The following is a 22263-nucleotide window of genomic DNA, read 5'->3' on the forward strand; positions in this document are numbered from 1 at the left end:
GAATTGAGTTCAATCTATTTGCAGACGACTCACACTGGTACTTCATAAATGATATTCATGATGGATGCTGGTGGGAAATAAAAACTATTTAAGGAGCCTTGGTGGTATCCAAATAAATATTAATGACAATTTGGTACCGATGTCTAGCAACCCTGAAAAGAGAATTGTCCGTAGAATTGAGAAATTGGACAAGAAATTGAATTCCGCCGATGCAGCAATAGTATTCAACTCCACCTGCTTGAAGGAGGGTTTCCTACCAAGAAATAATAATAATAATAATAATAATAATAATAATAATAATAATAATAATAATAATAATAATAATAATAATAATAATAATAATAATAATATATAGATTTTATATCACTCATTTTTCCTCTATTTTATGATTAGAAATTATATTTGTACTAAACAATCTTATAATATAGAGATTTAATTCAGTGGCAAAACTATTTAAATAACAAACATAAATGAAAGTAAACCTATTCATAAAATAAATAACCCAAGAAATATTGCAAATATTGCAACAGACGTAAAAATACTAGGAGTGCATGAGATGATCAGCCGATAATTTTTCATATAAGATATCTCCTTTTTATATAGTTACAAATTTACTTAGCACTGAACACCAATAATGTAATTTCCTATGATGATTTTAATCACGGGAATAAACATGTGAAAATACGTAAATTTATTTCGATATAAAAATCCAATTCAGAACAATTATAAGTCTCTTGCTTGAGGGTACACTCGAGAACACTATTCTCTCTTCTTTCTCTTCCTCTTGATTGTTTTAATAAAATATAGTTTATGAAAGGCATATTTTAGTATTGTTACTGTTCTTAAAATATTTTATTGTGATTGTTCATTGCTGCTCTAGTAGTTTATTCATTTCCTTATTTCATTTCCTCACCAGGCTATTTTACCCTGTTTGACCCATTGGGCTTTTAGCATCCTGCTTTTCCAACTAGGGATGTAGCTTAAATTATAATAATAATAATAATGATAATAATAATAATAATAATAATTTGAAAATCAAAATGTTCATAATTTTGAAAAACCGAACCTTTATACTGTCTCGAAGTCTCGTGTTCATTGAAGCTCCGAACAAGTTGTTGTTTACCATTCCAGTTTTCTATGAAGAAGAAAATGTACAAAATATAACATTCACTCTCGTCGTCGTCTGTCCCTTCTGAACTCCGTCATTACTGTGTTCTATTTTAGGTGGTAATTTATTCAGCGTCTGTTTGTAAGTGTTATTAAACCTCTTAATGATATTGTGTTGTGGAATGTGGCCGTGGTTGGTCCATTTCCTGAAATAACTTACCGATGGGTCATTGGGGTTGATTGGTTATTGTTTTCTATCGGCATTGCTATAAATGAAATTTCTTTTCTTTATTATCAATTTCAATAAATATATTGCTTGAATTTAAGTGTACTATGAATAGCGGTATACATTCATATAAAATCGTATATCCTTTAGCAGGTTTTAATGATTATACTTAATGTAGGCCTTGGCTAGCCCGTATTGTTATTATGTGGTAGGATTTTTCGTCTTTTCTAGAATGCTTTAATAAAGGCAAGGAAATGCGAAGGATATGGTCTTGTTTCCATCTTTGTAACTTAACCTACAAGCCATGCCCTTACCTATTTACTTCACTGGGGGTTGGGGGGGTTGCTAAGTCCTCTCTGCGACCCCCCCTTACACTGCTTATTTTTTAAGTCAGCTGTCATCATACATACAGGTGGCTGCTGTCATACATACACCCTGCTTGTTTTATATATATATATATCTATATATATAAAACTTAGGCTGATTTATATTTAGCGGTAGTACATTATACCGGAAATCCTATGTTATTGATTATTTTGGGTGTATGTATGATGACGGCCATGCCCCGTAACTCCTTTATTTACAACCCTATTGGTAATAATAAGTTTATGTAAAGGGGTTGCAGGGGTCCTTAAGCCCTCCCTCCCCATTAGCTAAGTAGGTAAAGTATTTTATATAATGTACAGTACCTTTCTTTTTTTATTTAAATAAGACCATTTTTCTAATTGCAATATGTTTCCAAAAGACTGTTGCTCGAATTGTAATTTATTCAAAGGGCTACATCTGGTAACTTCAAATTATGAAAATACTTTTTCTTATAGTAATTTATTTAAAAGTAAACAATTAGAAAAGAAAAGAAACTTGAGCAATAGAGCAGTGTATTTGCAGATTTTCACTGGTGAATCCTACGTCTTTTCAGCGGCCTTACAACAGTGTGTGTGTGTGTTTTTTTATTTTTTTTTATTAGTATTCTGGTTACTGGAAAACTTGTATTGTTTGAGGAAGAAAGCTAGGACAAGTGTAAAGATGAAAACGGTAAAATGACAGACAGTCAGTGTGTATAATTATTTTTGAGTTAATGATGATATATATATATATATATATATATATTTATATATATATATATATATTTATATATGTATATTCAATTAAGCCATATATTTTTTTGATACATTAATGTCTGGATTCTCTTAACGACCTCGGGATCAGAGCCCCAAGCGAAATCACACAAAGACAAGTGCTTGTGACCGGCCGGGAATCGAACCCTGGTCCGACAAGCTTGTATAGACAGTGACTACCACTTGGCCAAGTGGTAGTCACTGTCTATACAAGCTTGTCGGACCAGGGTTTGATTCCCGGCCGGTCACAAGCTCTTGTCTTTGTGTGATTTCGCCTGGGGCTCTGATCCCGAGGTTGTTAAGAGAATCCAGACATTAATGTATCAAAAATATATGGCTTAATTGAATATGAAAAACACGTCTAAATGTGAAAAACTTTATCATATATATATATATATACATATATATATATATATATATATATATATATATATATATATATATATATATATATATATATATATATATATATATACTGAACAATATATAATTATCAGTTTTCATATAATCTTTGAAATTGTATATATAATTACAGTATTTTGAATTTATGGTATTGTGCATTTGTGTATATATAGTTTTTGAAATTGTATTATTTACATGATGTGGGTAAGGTTTTATATACAGTATATCAAGATAATTTTGGACTATTATAGTGTATGTATGATTATATGGGAATGTGTTTTAAAGTAAATTGTAACACCCCCTTGATATACGGTGCCTGTATGACTTAACTAATTAAAAATAAATTTAACAGATTTCTGGTATTTATGATAGTTTCTGTGAGTTTTTGTGGGTTTTGTAGGTTTCTGGTAAGCAATAATGCCCCATATTTAGGTTATGTACAGATATTGAAAAATATATAGGGGGGAGAAATTGTTGGTTTACTGTGCTTTACCATTGCACTGTTAGGATACAGCAGTCTTCGATGAGTAGGACCATTGCACCCTAAGCTAGTTAACTTGGTAGGTAGTAGGTTGGCCAGGACATAGCCACTCTTTGCAATACTACTGCTAGAGAGATATTGGGTCCTTTGACTGGCCAGACAGTGCTACATTGGATCCCTCTGGTTATGGTTCATTGTGTCTTTGCCTGTACATAAATTGAATAGTCTGGTCTATTTTTTCCGCATTCTCCTCAGTCCTCATACACCTGACAACACTGAGATTACCAAACAATTCTTCAATTAAGGGGTTAACTGCTGCACTGGAATTGTTCAGTGGCCACTTTCCTCTTGGTAAGGGTAGAAGAGACTCTAGCTATGGTAAGCAGCTCTTCTCGGAGAAGGACACTCCAAAATCAAATCATTGTCCTCTAGTCTTGGGTAGTGCCATAGTGTCTGTACCATGGTCTTCCACTGTCTTGGATTAGAGTATTCTTGTTTGAGGGTACACTCAGGCTTGCTGTTCTATCTTATTTCTCTTCCTCTGGGTTATTTTGGGTTTTTTTTTTTATAGTTTATATGTGCGAGATCAGATTTAATGTTACTGTTTTTAAAATATTTTATTTTTGTTGTTTATTACAACCCCCCCCCCCCCCGGGGTGGGGGGAGTAACAGCAGCAGTGGGAGAATATAAGAAAAGTAGCCAGTCTTATTTCTTAAGAATGGCTGTGGCTTCACAGTTTTGAACATCTCAACAAGCCCCTAGACCATCTCCTCTCAAACAGGTACCACAACGAAGGCTGCTGCCTGAGCCTGAGAATAATTCCTCGTTTATAAGACAGGATACAGGAGCTCCCTTTCTTCGCTGAGAACATTCCTCTAATCAAAGGGGCAGAGGTCTCAGGGGTTCCTGTTAGGGAATGCATGTTCCCCAACCACCATTAGGGGATTGCTGCAAAGTAGTTGGACAAGGTGGCAGTTTATTAGGTTGGATTAGTGGACAGTAGAAGTACATCGCTCGGGGTATTGTGTCCCATTCAGGAGCTGTCACCCTCCTCTAATTCGGGTTCTGACATTCCAGTCCTTTTCTATGGAGGGATCCTGGAAAGACCTCTTGCTAGAGGAAAAGGTGTCCCAAAAGCGTAGGAAGAACGTTGTAGAAGAAGTCTTAGACAAGTCTCCAGGTTTCTTCAGCAACATCTTTCTGGTAGAGAAACTGACAGGAGGCTGGAGACCTGTCAAAGACCTTTTCCACTTAAACCAGTTTTTACTTCATACAAGGTTCAAGTTGGAGACACCAAGTACTGTACAGTAATTCAAGCAATTAGAAAGAACAACTTCCTGCTGACCATAGACCCAAAGGATGCTCACTTCCAAATCCCAGCCCATCCAAGGTTAAGTACCGGTAACTACTTATGTTACCTTTTCAGAAAGAAACTATTCCAATTCAAGGTGCTATGCTTTGGTCTGGCTACAGCACCACAAGTGTACGTTTGCCTGTTCACTCAGATTTCTCCATGGGAATAAAACTCTTAAGGTATCTGGACAACTGGCTTCTTATTGCCGAGTCAAGATCGCAACTCATTTGTTTTAGGGATCTCTTGTTCGATTTTTGTCAAGAGCTCAAGGTCTGGCTGAACTTGTAAAAGTCCAGCCTAGTCCTTCAATGCCGTATATGGTACTTGGTCATGGATATAGAATTGACCCAAGCCAGAATGTATCCATATTCAGATAGGATCCAGAGATTCAGACAGGTCGCAGCTCTTACGACTGAAGCTCCTTGGCCATCTTTTCTCCCTATAGAAGCTAGGTCCCAATGGGAGGATGCATCTTCATTTTTTACAATGGGAACTAAAGAGCCAAGGATCGCAGATATCAGATCCCCCATTAACTCTTTCGAAGATCCCCTGAGGTGTAAAGACAGAACTCTCATGGTGACTAAAAGAGAAGAATTGATAGCTGAATTTCCCCTACAAGTTCCAAATCTGCAGTTTATTCTTTTTTTCAGATGCTTCCCGCCAAGGGTGGGGGTCCATCAATGGAAGGAACAAATTTCAGGCACAGGGTCACAGGAAGATAAGTCCTTCCACATGATTTACCTAGAGTTGAAGGCCCTCTTTTCAGAGACAAAGGTCACTCGGTAGTGTTGATGAGCAACAACACGATTGTAGTGACTAACATCGACAAAAGGGGTTCTGCATCCAATCTGCTATGCCAGTTAGCAGTGGGAGTACAACATTGGACCCAAACAAATGCCGTTCGCCTTTCAGCACAGTCCATTCCAGGGAAGAGGAACGTAAAACAGGCAAGCTAAGTTGGTTCAGAATGGTTTTTTAATCCTCAAGTGGTAACGAGTCTTGATTTTGTGGGGTTCCCTGATTAAGAATATGTTTTCTTATCTTAACAACAAACTCCCAGTATATTGTTCCCCAGTTCCATACCAAAACATCCATGGGACGAAATGGATGATTATGCCTTCCCCTTATTCTGCCTGATCTGTCACTGAGGTTCCGATCATTATCAGGTCATCAGAAATCTAAAAGTAACGTGGCTCCACGTGAAGTGTTACCCAGTCCTTCTAGATCTCATAGAAATTCCAAGAGAACTTTTCAGAGTGGTCAAACCTTCTACATAAACCTCACGTGAAAAATTTTCACAACGCAGCTCACTGCCTATCTCAATTGCTGTAGGTTATCCAGTGCCTCCTCCAAAAGAAAGGCTTTTTAAGACTTGACTGCGAAGCCACATTTTGTTTACCTCCAAAAGTCCTCCGCGGCTGGCTTTCAAGCAGAATAGTCACTTTTCTGCTATTGGTATCATAGAAGGGATATTCCTCCACTCAAGGACACTATTATACTGATGGCAGACTTCATAGTTTTCCTATGGAAGGAGAAACTTCTCTGTCACTGTGATAAAAGGCTATTGCTCAGCCTTGGCTTGATTTTAAAAATGAAGGGAATTGATCTCTCTTTCTCAAGGGAACTCTCAGCACTGATGAAGAGTTTTGAGCAGGGTTCCTCAACTCGGGAACTGAAACCCCCTCCTTGGAGTATGATTAAGGTTCTGAGGTCCCTTAATATGGCACCTCATGAAGCTCTTGACAAAGTTTCAGATCGTGACCTTACTCTCAAGACAGTCGTTTTCCTTCTTGCTTTTGCCTCCTCAAAGAGAGTGAGTGAGTTACATGGCTTATCTTGTTCCACACTCCAAAATGTGGAAAGATATGTCATTCTCTTTTGTACCAGAGCTTATTGTCAAGATCCAAAATCTATCAATTAATCATAATAAATTTGACTCCCTCTTCATCTCGGAAATGAAGGAGGTGACTGGTGGTCCGGACAGTCTTATTTTGCCCTATGAGGGCAGTTCGTCATTACCTTAAAACTATGTATACTTCTGGTTATATGAATTCATGTTTAGAGCTTATAAACCTTTGGGAGAAGTGCTACTGGGTGCCCCTCCCAAAGGTCGATGACATTTATGGTGTTGCCGCAACTTCAGCGTTCTGCAAGAACCTCTCAGTATCAAGTCTTTAGTGCTGGTGTTGGGAAGAGACAAACCACTTTCACTGCACATTTTTTAAAAGACTGCACCCACAGACCACTGGATACTTTCTCTTTGGGCCCAGTAGTTACACCACAACAAGTAGTCTGAGACTTTTGCCTTTGCAGGATGGCTAACTTTTTTGTCACAATCATCAGTTATTCTCAGCATAAGTGTTTTTGAGAGTTGAATGAATGGTTGGTTTCTTTTGTTCTTCCAGAAATCCCTTCCTTGGAAGTATCACCATAGAAGAACACTTAGGCTATTCAAGTAAGAATTTCTCTTTGACTTAATTGTAAAGTTTGAACATATTGAAATTAAAAAAAATAGAAGGTTAATACATTTTTACAAACTTGGGGCGTGACTCAGTCACTCATCTTTTGGTTTCTGATGCTGACATCTCAACCTTGCTCCTCTTATAAGCTAGTTGAGATTGTCTTTAATGTTATTATCCTTTTGGTTAAGGGTCTAGCAAGTGCTCTATCTTCCTCTCTCCTAATAAAGACTCCCAGTTTAAATGACGATGGTTTGTTTTTTATGTCAGAACAAACTACAAATTGTTCCGTAACCGAAATACAAACCACGCTATTTACAAAGGGTTTACTTTTAGCGCAGCTGAAATGACGAGCCAATAGTTTTAATGAGGGTTAATTACCCCCGCGCTAGTTAGCGGGGGGTGGGGAAGGGTAGCTTGCTACCCCTCCCCCTTCCACACACCGGTGACTTGCTTCACTTCACTTTTGGCTCGGCGGTGATCAGATGTGTCTGCTCATCGCCTTCGTGACAGCCTTTAATTTTCTGCTTTTTCTTTTCAGCGTGTGTGTTGGTTGGAAGTTGACCTTCAGTTATTTCTTTACAATGCGTACATGCCCTGGAGTTGCCGGTCGTCCTTGTGGGACTTTCATGTCGGACGTTAATACGGATCCACACACCCTCTGCCCTCAATGTCGGGGCCGACGGTGTGACCAGAACATGTGCAGGGAGTGGTCTGCCTCCCAGTGGGAGAGGTTTGGCCGTCGGCGTAAGAAGAAGTCCAAGAGAGACCGTTCTCCTCCGGGGTTAGCCTTGAAGGAGGAAGGTTCTCGGGACTCTTCTTCCGCCGCCCAAACCTCCTCCGAAGCTCCCCCTCGTCCGCCTCCTAAGGAGAGTCGGCCGAGTGGGAGCGCAGGCCCTTGTTCTGTTTCCCGACCTTCGGTGGGGGGGAGAGGGCGTCGCCTCCCATAGCGAGGCGGTTCCCCCACCTCCTCCGGGGGAGGTTATTGATAATGCCTTATCCAGTGATGATCTTTTACAGATTTGGTCATCCCTGGGGCTTAAGGGCTTGCCCCCCAGGGTCGCTCTTATTGACCTTGTCTCGTTGGGGGCCGCTGTTAAGCAGTCGCCGGTGGTAGCAGAGGTAGACCCTCTGTTTATTGTCGACGTCGTGGTGACAGAGGCCTCCGACGTGGCTGGGCCTTCCGCCGCAGGTGCTGTTGCGGGTGATGGTGCTAAAGGCTCTCCTCCTCCTTCCGTACATCCTTCGAAGGGGGAAGTGAGTCCTTCGGTCTCGACTGCTGCTCAGCTTCCTTCTGAGGGAAGTGCTTTAACGGAGACTCCCCTTCGGAGGACCGATGGTCCCGACAATCTCCCCCGAGGCCGCCTCCGCCGTAAGGCTCACCGTCCACTACGCCACAAGGGCCTCCCTTTCCCTTACAGGGGGACTAAGAGGCGCCTTTTTGGGTCTTCATCCTCCGGGGGGGACTCTCCTCGTCAGCCTTAACCTACAGCTCCGCCCTCCTTGAACACCTCTGCAGACCGCTCACCATCTCCTGCCAGATCTTCGCCTTCTGGAGAACTCGTCACCCGACGGGCAACGGTCCCTTCGGGGCTAAGGGATCCTTCCCTTAAGCGAGCAGTGCTAGCGCACAAGCGCTCTCCTGCTCGCCAGCGCTCTCCTGCTCGCCGACGCTCACCTGCTCGTCAGCTCTCTCCTGATGTTCGCCCCCCTCGCCAGCGCTCTCCTGCTCGTCGGCTCTCTTCCGAGCGTCAGCGCTCATTTGAGGACCTTCGCCCTGCGGTCTCTGACCACCCTTTAGTTCCTGCTGAACTCCCTGCTCACCATCTGCCTGGTCCTGTGGCTACGCAACATCGTGCTGCGCGTGTGTCAAAAACACATGTTCGCCAACGCGCCAGCGATCTCCCAGTTCCTGCTCGTGAACGCGCCGCGCCAGCGATCTCCCAGTTCCTGCTCGTGAACGCGCCGCGCCAACGATCTCCCAGTACCTGCTCGTGAACGCGCCGCGCCACCTGTCCTTTCACATGACACGCGTCGACCTTCTGCTCGCCAGCGATCTCCAGCTCGCCAGCGATCACCTATGCGCCAGCGATTACCTCCTCGCCAGCGTTCACCTGCTTGCCAGCGCGCACAGGCGATCTTAGTATCGCCTAATCAACAGCGACAGCTAGCGCGCCAACGTTCTCCAACGCTCCTGAAGGAACATGGTTCGCCAGCTTCTAGCTTGCCATCGCGCGATCGCCCGCCTGCGCATGCTGCTCGCCATCGCTCACCATTGCACGATCGCCCTCCTGCGCATGCTGCTCGCCATCGCTCGACCCTGCACGATCGCCCTCCTGCGGATGCTGATCACCATCGCACCCCATCACGCGATCGGCCACCTGCGCATGCTGCTCGCCATCGCTCGCCCCTGCACGATCGCCCTCCTGCGCATGCTGCTCCTCATCTCTCGCCCCTGAACGATCGCCCTCCTGCGGATGCTGATCACCATCGCACCCCATCACGCGATCATTCACCTGCGCATGCTGCTCGCCATCGCTTACCATTATGCGGTCATTCACCTGCGCATGCTGCTCACCATCGCACGCCAGTGCGCCGACATACCACATCGCGCCATCGCCAACTTGAGCGACTGCACTCACCAGCTCGTCATCGATCGCCTGTGGATCTACATCGCCAGCGATCTTCCTCACCTACGCGGCAGCGCGTTCCCTCGCTGTTGCGCCAACGCTTGCGTTCGTCGCCTCGGACACGCGTTCATTTACCTGCCCACCCTCGCGCCCGCGTGACCACTCGCCCGCGACCCCGCGCGACCGCTCGCCTGTGCGCCCGCGCGATCATCCACCTGCGCGCCTGCGCGATCGCTCGCCCGCGCTCCCGCGCGACCATTCGCCCGCGCTCCCGCGCGACCATCGTTCGCGGCGAATTTCACAGCCGGTGGTAGCAGCAGGAACGCGTGCTCCTAGACGGCACTCGGGATCACCTCCATCCAAGCACAGGTTGGTAGTGCAGGACGAAGAGAGGTTAGTACAGCATTCTTCCCCACCTTTTTTTCAGGCAGGTACCGTCGTGTCCACTCCAAAGGATCGCCCGATCCCTTTCCCTTTAGCGAGGATTTCGGACTCTGTGTCCTTGGAGCAGCAGACTTGGTTTGGTCCGCTGGCACGGGCGTTAGTGAGGGTTATGAAACCAGCACTCGCTGGCCAGGGTAACAAACCATCGGCTGTCTCTCCTACGCTGAAGAGAAAGAGAGGAGTGGACTTCGTGGTGACTTCCCCCAGGGCGAAGTTGGTTCCCAAGAGGTCGGTCGCGAAGGTCCCTTCTCCTGCACGAGTACTCTCTCCTTCTCCCGTGGACGAGGCCTTTCCGTCCTCAGGTGAGTCCAGTGGGGCGGTAGTCTTCCCCTCGGCACCAGGGGAGGAGACTTCGCTTCAGGCAGGAGAATCGTCTCGTGAGGAAGGGGCCCCTCGAACCTCGTTGTTGGGATCCTGTATCCCTCCCAGGAGGGAATCCAAGGATTCCAAGACCGTCCCTAAATCCTCTGCAAGGATTCGTCAGGAACCCACGACTACCCAGGGGAATGTCCACGTATCACCCCAGGAAGAGATTCCTGGGGCAGGAGACTTAGCTTCCAGCCCGCAGGGAGGAGAACAGCAAGAGTCCGAACATGCCTTCTGGCAGGTCCTAAGCCTGATAAGGCAACTTAACGGACTTACGGATCCAGTCATCGCCCCCGTGAAGGCAAAGACACGATTCTGGATGAAGTGTTTGACGTTCGGAAGGCCCCTAAGACCAGTGCAGCTCTGCCCTGGTCTCGGGGGCTGAAGAGTGCCAGGGCTAGGGCCAACGCTCAGCTCGCACTTCTTACCTCCTCCAGTCGTTCCACTGCCGGGAACAAGCTCATCCCTCCTCCTCGCCTTCAGCAGAGGAGGTATTTCGAGATCCTGGGTGAGCACAACCTCGCTCTTCCTCTCCATCACTCTGTGGAGGAGCTGGCGAAGGGAGTTCCCCTTGAGAAACTCTCGGCGGCAGAGATCCTTAACCACGAGAAGGTCGCTAAGTGTGCCATGCAGGCCACTTCTGGCTAGGATCTCTGGGCATCCTATTGCGATCGGAGGACTTGTCCAAGGAGACCAATAGGAAGGCCCTAGAGACCTTCTTGCTCTCGGGCACCCGCTCCATCGAGTTTTTGGCGCACCAGGTTACCACCCTGTGGGCCAACTCGGTGTTGAAGCGTCGCTTTGCTGTGTCCGAGAGATTCCATCCGAAGGTCCCCGCCGTAGATGTGTGTAGGCTCCGACATGCTTCCCTTCTGGGGGAGAGCCTGTTTGAGCCTCAAGACATGGAGCGAACGGCTGAGAGGTGGAGGAAATCCAGCACGGACTCCCTCCTCCACAGGGCCCTTACAACTCGGCCCTATAAGCCTCCAGCCCCGCCACAACAGCAGCAACAGCCTTGTAAGGCTCCCAAACAGGCACCGGCAGCTAAGAGAGTGATGTCTAAGCCCCAGCCCTTTCCAGCCAAGGTCAAGAGGGGCGGTAAGTCCTCCAGGGGAGGCAAGACTCTTAGGGGTGGCAGTCCCCCTGCATGTCCACCTGTGGGGGGATGCCTTCAGCGTTGCGTCCGCAGGTGGCAGCAACACGGGCCGATGCTTGGACGGTCTCAGTGATCGGCCAAGGTTATCGCGTCCCGTTCACGACATCTCAACCTCCCCTGACAGCGAATCCAGTGTCGTTGAGCTCCTATGCCACGGGATCGGCAAAGGGGCTGGCCCTTCAGGCCGAAGTCGAGACCATGCTCGAGAAGGGTGCTCTCCAGGAGGTTGTGGACGGCTCCCCAGGCTTCTTCAGTCGACTCTTTCTTGTAAAGAAGGCTACTGGAGGCTGGAGACCCGTCATCGATCTCTCAGCTCTGAACAGGTTTGTCGAACAAACCCGGTTCAGCATGGAGACAGCAGACACGGTCAGACTTGCGGTGAGACCACAAGACTTCATGTGTACACTGGATCTAAAGGACGCGTACTTCCAGATCCCAATCCATCCGTCTTCCAGGAAGTACCTGAGATTCTGCCTAGACAACAAGATCTACCAGTTCAAGGTGCTGTGTTTCGGTCTCTCCACAGCTCCTCAGGTGTTCACCAGAGTGTTCACCCTGATTTCATCTTGGGCGCACAGGAACGGCATTCGTCTCCTTCGTTATCTGGACGATTGGCTGATCCTAGCAGACTCGGAGTCGACCCTTCTTCGGCACCGAGACAGGCTTCTGGATCTTTGCCAGGATCTGGGGATCGTGGTAAACCTCGAGAAGTCCTCTCTGCAGCCGTCCCAACGACTGGTTTATCTAGGCATGCTAATAGACACCAATCTCCACAAAGCCTCTCCATCAGACGACCGGATAGCAAGGCTGAGGAGGGTGGCGCAACCTTTCCTCAGGCGAAAAGAACTCCCCGCCCAATCGTGGTTGCGTCTGTTAGGCCACCTATCCTCCCTGGCCCGTCTGGTTCCAAACAGCCGCCTTAGGATGAGATCCCTTCAATGGTGGCTCAAGTCCCGGTGGAATCAAGGATCCGATTCCCCGGACATTCTGATCCCAATGGGGTCTCTGGAACAGACGGACTTGCGGTGGTGGCTGGCCGACGAGAACCTGCGGAAGGGAGTGAGTCTTCTCGTCCTCCCCCCGGAATTGACTCTGTTTTCGGACGCGTCAAAAGAAGGGTGGGGGGCGCACGTTCTGAACCAGAGGGCCTCAGGCCTTTAGTCAGAATCAGAAAAGTGCCTACACATCAACCTGCTAGAATTGAAGGCCGTCTTTCTGGCTCTTCAGCAGTTCCAACGGTCCCTGGCGGGTCACTCCGTGGTGGTGATGAGCGACAACACCACGGTAGTGGCTTATATCAACAAGCAGGGAGGCACTTTTTCGCAACAGCTATCCCATCTTGCAGTAGAGACTCTGAGGTGGACCGAAACCCACTCGATAACACTATCAGCTCGCTTCATTCCTGGCAAAAGGAATGTGCTCGCCGACAGTCTGAGCAGGGCTTCGCAGTTATTGTGAGTACCGAGTGGTCTTTGGATCCTCAGATAGCCAACAAAGTCCTGACTTTGTGGGGTTCCCCGACTGTGGACTTGTTCGCGACAGCCTTGAACTTCAAGCTGCCCCTGTACTGCTCACCAGTCCCGGACCCCAAGGCACTCTGGCAAGATGCTTTCCAGCAACGGTGGGACAACATCGACGTGTACGCCTTCCCACCATTCTGTCTGATGAGAAGGGTGCTCAACAGGACCAGACTATCAGTCAACTGTTCCATGACTCTAGTAGCTCCGCTATGGCATCACGCGGAATGGTTTCCGGACCTTCTGCAATTCCTGACGGAACTCCCAAGGGAGCTTCCTCCTCGACACGAGCTTCTCAGACAACCCCACTCCGGCGTCCCTCACAGGGCCGTAGCCTCGCTTCGGCTTCACGCCTGGAGACTATCCAGCGTCTCCTCGCGGAGAGAGGCTTTTCGCAACAGGTTGCGGAGAGAATGTCTACCAAGCAAAGTGGAGAGTCTTTTGTGGTTGGTGTCGTGGAAGGGGTATCTCTCCACTCGATGCCACTATTCCAGCAATAGCGGACTTCCTCGTGTATCTGCGAGAAGAAATGCGCCTTTCTGTCTCGGCAGTGAAAGGCTATCGCTCAGCCTTAAGCTTGGCCTTCAGATTGAAGGGCGTGGATATTTCTTCATCGCTAGAACTCTCTTTACTCATACGTAGCTATGAGCTTACCTGCCCCCAGTCGAAAGTGAGACCCCCTCCTTGGAACGTGGTTCGAGTCCTCAGGTCTCTTAAGAGACCTCATTTCGAGCCATTTCGCCAGGCCTCCGATCGCCACCTGTCTTGGAAGACGGCTTTCCTACTCGCCTTGGCCTCGGCCAAGCGAGTTAGTGAACTTCATGGTCTCTCGTACGACATCGCCCATTCAAGGGGATGGGGGGAGGTAACGTTCAGGTTCGTCCCTGAGTTTGTGGCCAAGACTCAGAATCCTGGAGTGCCGGATCCTCGGTTCGACTCTTTCAGGATCGCGAGTCTCCGTTCTGTAACAAACGACCCAGACCAGCTGCTACTATGTCCAGTGAAGTGTCTGAGGCACTACTTGAAGAGAACGGCTGCAGTCCGTCCTCATGTGCGAGCTTTGTTTGTGAGCACAGGCAGGACAAAGAGGAGGGTCACCAGGAACACCATCTCAGCTTGGATTCGAAGGGTTATCTACCATGCCCTGAATCCTGACCCTCCTCCGTCACGTCGCCCTCGGGCCCACGATGTCAGGGGTATTGCTACATCCCTGGTCTTCAAGAGAAACTTCTCTGTGACGCAGGTACTTCAAGCTGGGGTCTGGAAGCGTCAAACGACCTTCACAGCCCACTACCTGCAAGACGTGACCCACAGGAGCCTCGATACGTTTTCTATCGGCCCTGTGGTGGCTGCACAACAGCTGGTCTAACCTCAGGCTCCTTTTTGGACAAGTAGCAGTAGGTTGAGGGCGTTGTTACCCGGTCTTAGTCTGCGTGAATGAAAGAGTATGTCTGACCCTTACTTCTTAATTCATTCTCCCCTCTCTTGGGGAAGCAGCATCCTGGTCCTCGCATAGCTGACCTCGACCTCTGCAGGTAACCCATGCTTCTTTGTGCTCCTAGTATTAAGCTTAATGCTGTTGCGTCTCCCATACCCTGACGAGGTGGTATGGGGAACGTCCTATCCTAGAATTCCTATCTGAAGGTCTCAAGGTCAACTTCATAGGACGAGTCACACTCTCCTCCTCACACTGCTTATGTAGGCCACTCGTTCCTAGCGATGCTAGGAACTTGTGAGGTACAGGGGCTCCCTCTCTCTAGTGCTGCTCACTGAGGGATCGAGCCCCCGGGCAAGCCGAAGTCAGTAAGGCTGGGGACTTTCCACCCTTCCTAAGGGGTAAGTCACCCTTTGTAAATAGCGTGGTTTGTATTTCGGTTACGGAACAAATTACAAATTCGAAGATAATTTGTATTTTTCCTAACCATACAAACCTTAGCTATTTACACATATGTGCCCGCCATCCCTGACCCCCAAGTCAAGTCCTACCTCTAAGTGAAGTGAAGCAAGTCACCGGTGTGTGGAGGGGGGAGGGGTAGCAAGCTACCCTTCCCCACCCCCCGCTAACTAGCGCGGGGGTAATTAACCCTCGTTAAAACTATTGGCTCGTCATTTCAGCTGCGCTAAAAGTAAACCCTTTGTAAATAGCTAAGGTTTGTATGGTTAGGAAAAATACAAAATATCTTCGAATTTGTCATTTTTTAGAAATTTGTAATTTTCCTAGCTATACAAACCAGAGTCATTTAATCTAAAGTTCCCGCCTCATCCACCTCTCAAGTTTTGACCATGATTAAGTGATTCAATCCAAGCCATGCTGACGCAGCTGCTCCTAGCCAGGGGGTGTGGGATGCTGGTGTTGTTACCAGAATCCCACGATTTCCTAAATTCCTGTCTTGGCAACAGAGTAAATCCATTTAAATTACTCAGGTTTGTATAGCTAGGTATATACGTAGGGTAAACTACACAAAACTCTGGTCGGTTGAGAGGAGATTCCAGGTACCTCCTAAGAAAGTAGTTTGAGGTAAGTCTCTGTGTTGGAACAAATACAAATTACAGTATTTTATAAGATTTTTAGAATTTAGTTTTATTAAAGATCGTTTATATATCCACTTTTAGAAGGCTATCTTCAATCATTTCTTTTATTTGTAGCAAATAGAACCATGTCCAGCATGGAAGTGGACGAGGAAATGGTGGCGGAGCCCACCTCTTCCTCCTCTGCTCAATCCAGCGGAGTGAGCACCAGTGAGAGTGCCAGCAAGGGTTCAACTGCATCGACTTCTGTGGTTGCTCCCACTTCCCCTGCACCCCCACCAGCTCAACCTCAACTGCGTAAGCTATGCTAGTTTGTGTATGGATTTTTATGTGACTAGAAATTACACTGTATAGTACTGTGCATTTTAAGGTATAAAGGTTACTCATGAATGCCAGAGGCAAGAGGCAGTGACAATGTCCTAGCAGGAGAATGCCCTATAGACTGACCATATATACATATGATCAGTGCCCAGGCTCCCTCTCCACTCAAAGAAAATGGAATTTGTTCCCACACAAATACAAACCTTTGTTCTTTATGTAGAAGAGATGATTCAACAAAAGCTAGAACGGGAAAGTGAAAATGAAACACGTGGGTAACACGCGGTAAGCACAAAGGATCGGGGGACACGAGGGTCGCACAAGGCGAGATGTTTATCGCGTCGCGACCAGAAACTTACTGGCAATTCGACCTGAGCTAGCACGCTGCCTGACCCCGGGGTCGCCTCAGGGCACGTACCACACTGCCAGAGGTTGACCCCGTAGAAAACGAGAAGAGGGGGGTAAACTATACAAAAAGCTGGTCGGTTAGGTAGAGTTAACCAGTAACTCCTAAGAAGGTAGTTCTAGGTAAGTATGTTAGGAAAAATACAAATTACCTAAAAATTTGTGATTTTTAACCATAAACACTTTCAAGCGAGGTGTTAATGACTTTCCTCTAGGTAGTGTGGGTAGCCCAACCTGCCTGCTTACACACCCAGCAACTGAGCTCAGTTTTTGTTTGCTTGCGGTTAAGTGAAGACACGCATGTCTCTCCCGGATTTTCCTATTAGTTGGCTCTATTAACTTTGCTTCCCTTTCCTTTTCAGATATAACTGATGCTCGAGGGCTGCATTATGCAAGTTAGTCCTGGCATATTGGGCAGCTCTTAGGGTTCTCCTATGTTGAACAAGGAGACAGATCCTCAACGGCTTGGCTTTTCATGCAGAGGGCACTCCTGAATGGGGGCTTCTCCTTGCTCTGAATGTTGGGAGTGGCCATTCTCCCAGTGGGAGTGGTAACATAAATGCAGGAAGAAGTCTAAAAGGGATTCTTTACCTTCAGGGTCATCTTTGAAGTTGAAGACTCGACTTCTTTCTCTTGCAGCTAGTACTCTCCCACCTCACTTCCCATTTGGCCTCCTCTCTGGGTCTATCAGGTAAGAGAGATGACAGACTGACCTCTGGACATCCTTCGGGTAAGGAAGGCCCTGTTGCTTCCCCTAGCGAAGCATGTGTTGCTTCTCCCCGGAGGAAGTCCTCTTCTCTTGATACCCTACATCAGTTGTGGCCTGCATTATGGCTTTTGGATTCCCCTACAAAGGAAAGGCTGGGGGCATAGTGGGAGCACACATCTGCCTCGTCAGTGATTGGCAGAAGGGAGTCCTTTTCATTGTACCTTTATCCCAAACATCCTCCTCAGTTCCGCCTTCACCTGAGGTTCTGCAGCCTGAGGATTCTTGCAATCTTTAACCTTGTGATCAGGATGCCAGAAAACATAGAATCAATCAATCTTGTAAGCTTGCCGACCCATTGGTGCCCTATGGCGGACGCGAGAGATCATCCTTGCTTGAGTGGTCTTCCGCTTGAGCTGTTCGCAAGCATGTGCATGACTTGGCACCGCTGCGCACCAGCTTTCCAAAGCTAGGCTCTTCCTGGCTTTCCTTCAGGTGATATCACTCGTTGGCTCCTTTGAGCTAAAGGCGTATCCCACTTTGGCACTGCAGCATCACAAGTCACCACGAGTCTTGTGCATGTGCAGCTCTCTGGTTAGTGTTTCCTCGTGAGCCCAGCCATATTAGTTTGAAAGGACTTAGCAACATCTGCATGCCCTTTCCTCCAAACTAGTCGTTCTTTGCTCATTACCATGCAAGTGTGCTAGTCCTTGTGAGGATGAGCACGAGGCACAGGCTTCTTGTTAGCTTTGAGAGAGAGCTCTTGTTAGTGTTTGTATGCCAGTGCGTGTAACATAGGCTCGTGCGCCCACCTTACACGAGCTGGTAGAAAGTGCATACTCATTCATGCATGCATCAGCACTGTTTGTGACACGCTCCACCGCAGTGTGATCAACAAAGGATTAATTATTGGAGGAGGTAACACATGCAAGTGACGCACACGAGCCCAATCAGATGTACCCTCATTTATCCAAAGACTTGGCCTAGATACATGAACTCGAGAAATCAGGCATGCAGGCCACAACTGCTGCTTACAAATTTGACGAACCCATTACCATTCCTTTGACGGTGTTGGGATGCCCATGGAACCCCGGGGCTCCCTTTAACCTTAGTCATAGGAGCACGATTGCCACCATTTGTGTCTCAATTCCTCGCCTAGTCCCTGGACTTCTTTTGTCGGCATCAATGCCAATTGCCACGCAAGTCACCTGCACACGTATCAAGGTATCAATGGTACCTGGGTACGAAGGCGGCTATGGCTGACCGCTCAAAGCTTCATCCAACGTGGGAACAATTGGCGATCATCCCAGTTAAGGTCAGCAAAAGGTGTAGGAATCCAGGGCAGGTTATCTCTCCTCCAGAAGTCACCCTCCACTCGAGGATAAGCAGAGGATCGAGATCTTCGAGAGAGGTCTCATTCGAATAATTACAGTCGTCCATCAAGACGGTTGACTCTGCTTCCAATGCTCCATCACTTGAGCCAGGTGGTGCTCCCGTTGAATGTCCTCAGTCTTCACAGTCTGTGAAGGTTTCTTGGAAGGTGGCTGCCAGCATCTTAGCTTCTTTCACTCCTTAAGAACTGGGCATCCAAGATTCTGGACGATCCAGTTCTTCAGAGGAGAAATCAGGAAGCAGTGACTGCCACGTAAGCTCCCTTGGGCCAGGATCTTTCTCTTAGCCCTCGGTCCCCTACTAGGGTCTACAATAAAGAACCTGACCCAACTCGGGCTCAACCAAGTTTGAAACATGAATTGGATGAAGTATTTGGTTTAGACTCTGACGGTTCATAAGCTGCATTACCAGCTCTGGCAAGTCTAATGCTCCTGTCAGTGACCAAGGTGAGTCTAGTAAACTCCTTTCTATAGTTCCTGTCCTGTATCCGGACTGTTAATGGACCCAGGAAACCCACGTGCCTCCTTCCTTAGGGAAGGAATATGATGTTGGAACTCCTCTGCTCTGCTCCACGACTCGCTAAGACAAGGCTAGAGTTGCTTTGGTCTAAGATGGTATCATAGTCCATTAAGAATGGGATATCTCTGTGAAGAAAAACCCTAAGGGCCAGCAATTTGTCCCAATTATTTTCTCTCCCATTTGTTTGGCAGAAGAAATATTGCATCATCCTGAATGATGTGCCTTCTCTTCTGCCATTGGATTTGGCAGTGCCATCCATGGTCCAAGGCATGACATTGGAGCAACTTGCAACAGGTGGTGGTGTTTTCAGCTGCTGAGGCTGTCAATGTGGAGACTTGTAAATGCTAATTTGTAAGCTTCTTCATGGATGGACTACTAATCACCTATGCTGAAGGCCCTTCGGATCCAGGCAAACAATAGTCTTTGAGAACATTGGGCTTTCCGTAAACAGATCAATTGGGTTCATGGCTCCTAATGTGGCAAACCAGTGATTTCCAAGTTCTAGAAAAGGCAGCTACAAAAGACGTCAAAGGAGCCTCCTCGGTAGACCACTGCTAAGAAGGCTCCCCCTTCCAGACAGCTCTTTCAGGGCAAAAAGGCATGAGGGAGGGGAGGGAAAGCTGCAAAACATAGACAGCATCTCCACTACGGAGCTATTCCTCCCACAATAACAACAGTGGGGGGATGCCTGAGATGCAAGTGGTAGAGATGGGTGTGCCATGGGACTGAACCCTGCACTGTCAGCGTCCTTCGAGCGGGCTACATTGTCCCATTCATCAGATCTCCCCCTCCCCTGATTCGTCGTCCAATGAGGTCATTGTTCTTTGAAAAAGGATCACTGAAGGACGGGGCAGAAGTCCAGACCATGTTAGAGAAGGTCCCTAGGATCATCCAGTCAACTCTTTCTTGTAGAGAAGGAATATGGAGGATGGAGACCAGTCATACACCTCTCAGTCTTGAACGAGTTTGTGCTTTAGACTCCTTTCATTATTGATAACGTAGCCATGATCACACAGGTTGTCAGTTCAGGGGACTTCATGATCACACTGAATTTAGGACATGTACTTCCATATCCCAATCCATCTGTCATCAAAGAAGTACCCAAGTTTCTTTCTGTGCAAGAAGATATACCAGTTTCAGGTGCTATGCTTCAGCCAGTCGACAGCACCTCAGGTGTTCACGAGAATGTTCACTCTGGTTTCAACCTGGGCTTATACCAATGGCAGTCATCTCTTTTGTTACCTAGATGACTGGTTGATCCTAACAGACTCTGGTAGAGACCCTTATCCTTTACCGAGACAGGCTTCTCAAGTTCTGCCTCAATCTTGGGATTGTAGTAAACTGCAATAAGTCCCCCTGTAGCTCAAACAAGGTCCGATATATCTAGGTATGGAGATAGATATCTGACTAGGGAGTGTTTCCATTGCAGAGCAGAATTTAAGGATATTCATAGAAGTGGCTGATTCCTTTCTAATGCAAGCAAGTCTCGCTACAAGCTCACCAGTGACAACGTCTACTAGGACACCTGACGCCCTTGGAATGTCGAATCCCCAACGGCAGCCTTCGCATTCAGTCACATCAGTGGCATCTGAAGACCCTGTGGTCTCAGAGCACAATGAGTTGCATCCCTGCAACTTCATGCCTGGAGTTTATCCAGCATCTTCTCACTTGGAGAGAATTTTTGCACCCTGTGGTGAAACATGTCTGGATACTTCAGAAGGTCCTCCATCGCTGTCTACCAAGCGAAGTTGCAAACTTTTGTGGTTGATGTGGAAGGGCTGTGTCTCCATTTGGAGCCACTATATCATTAATTGCTGAGTTTTTGTTATATTTCCGAGAGGAAAAACTGCTCTGTCTCAGCGGTGAAAAAGGCTATTGCTAAGTCTTAAGCCAAATTTTTAGACTGAAAGGAGTTGATGTTTACTTTTCGTTATCCATACTCAAACAGAGTTTTGAGCTAACTTGCCCTCAGTCAAAAGTGAGACAATCTCCATGGAACATGGTCAAAGTTCTGCATCCATTGAAAAGATTGATAAGATTACTATATTTACCTTCTTTACCTTCTTTATATTTCCTTATTTATCTGATTTCAGCTCATCGAAACAAAAACAATTCCATCACTAGATACATACGAAATAATGCAGACAAGAGAGCGCACCCACCACCAATATAGTTCAAACACATTATATCCAATCAGCTGACTGCCCCTCCGACAATCTACCTCACTAACAACGCCACCACCACGTGACTTGACGTCGCATAAACGGCTCGTTTCTTCACTAATTATTACTAGCCAAGCTACAACTCTAGTTGGAAAAGCAAGATGCTATAAGCCCAAGGGCTCCAATATGGAAAAATAGCCCAGTGAGGAAAGGAAATAAGGATATAAATAAATGATGAGAATAAATTAACAATATATCATTCTAAAAACAGTAACAGCGTCAAAACAGATATGTCCTATATAAACTATTAACAATATCAAAGACAGATATGTCATATATAAAGTATAAAAAGACTCATGTCAGCCTGGTCAACAAAAAAACATTTGCTCCAACTTTGAACTTTTGAAGTTCTACTGATTCAACTACCCGATTAGGAAGATCATTCCTATACTCACTATGGTGCCCATCAACAACAACTCTTTGAGATCTATTACTTAAAGAATAAATAATAATGCTAAGAAATGACCCACCCACTCCCAACTGTTTGAGTTTGGAAACAAGGGCCTCATGATTAACACGGTCAAAGGCAGCACTAAAATCAAGGCCAATCATACGAACTTCCTGACCACAATCAAGGAATTTCTGTACAGCATTGGAGATTATAAGAAGGGCATCACATGCTCCAAGGCCTTTACGAAAACCAAATTGCAAACTAGGGAGTAGATGATTACCTTCAGCAAACCTATTAAGACGTTTTGCCAGGAGACGTTCAAAAACTCTAGATAATATGGGAGTTATGGAAATTGGGCGCTAATCAGTGGGACTTGAGCTACCACAAACACATTTACATAGAGGAGTAGCATTACCAATTCTCCAACAAGTGCTAAAAGCTCCTCTTCTTGCTAACTTGCACAAAATAACATAACTTTGGAGCTAAGAAATCTGCTGTCTTTATAAAAAACAAAGGAAAA

The 22263-nt window shown here is 46.6% G+C and overlaps 1 protein-coding gene across 2 annotated transcripts in view; it reads left to right on the plus strand.

The window, feature by feature from the left end:
* The first annotated feature begins 1100 nt into the window (after nucleotides 1-1100).
* CSN6 (COP9 signalosome subunit 6) overlaps nucleotides 1101-22263 on the plus strand; it is a 72033-nt gene continuing 50870 nt past the window's right edge. Inside the window, exons 1-2 of one of the 2 annotated variants that reach the window (XM_068393714.1) lie at nucleotides 1101-1249; nucleotides 15908-16087. In XM_068393714.1, the coding sequence (XP_068249815.1) occupies nucleotides 15919-16087 (169 nt within the window). In that variant the 5' untranslated portion in view covers nucleotides 1101-1249; nucleotides 15908-15918. The remainder of the gene's footprint in view (nucleotides 1250-15907; nucleotides 16088-22263) is intronic. The other variant, XM_068393715.1, reaches the window with a different exon arrangement.

The sequence above is a fragment of the Palaemon carinicauda genome, chromosome 19, assembly GCF_036898095.1.
Source record: "Palaemon carinicauda isolate YSFRI2023 chromosome 19, ASM3689809v2, whole genome shotgun sequence".
NCBI lineage: Eukaryota > Metazoa > Arthropoda > Malacostraca > Decapoda > Palaemonidae > Palaemon > Palaemon carinicauda.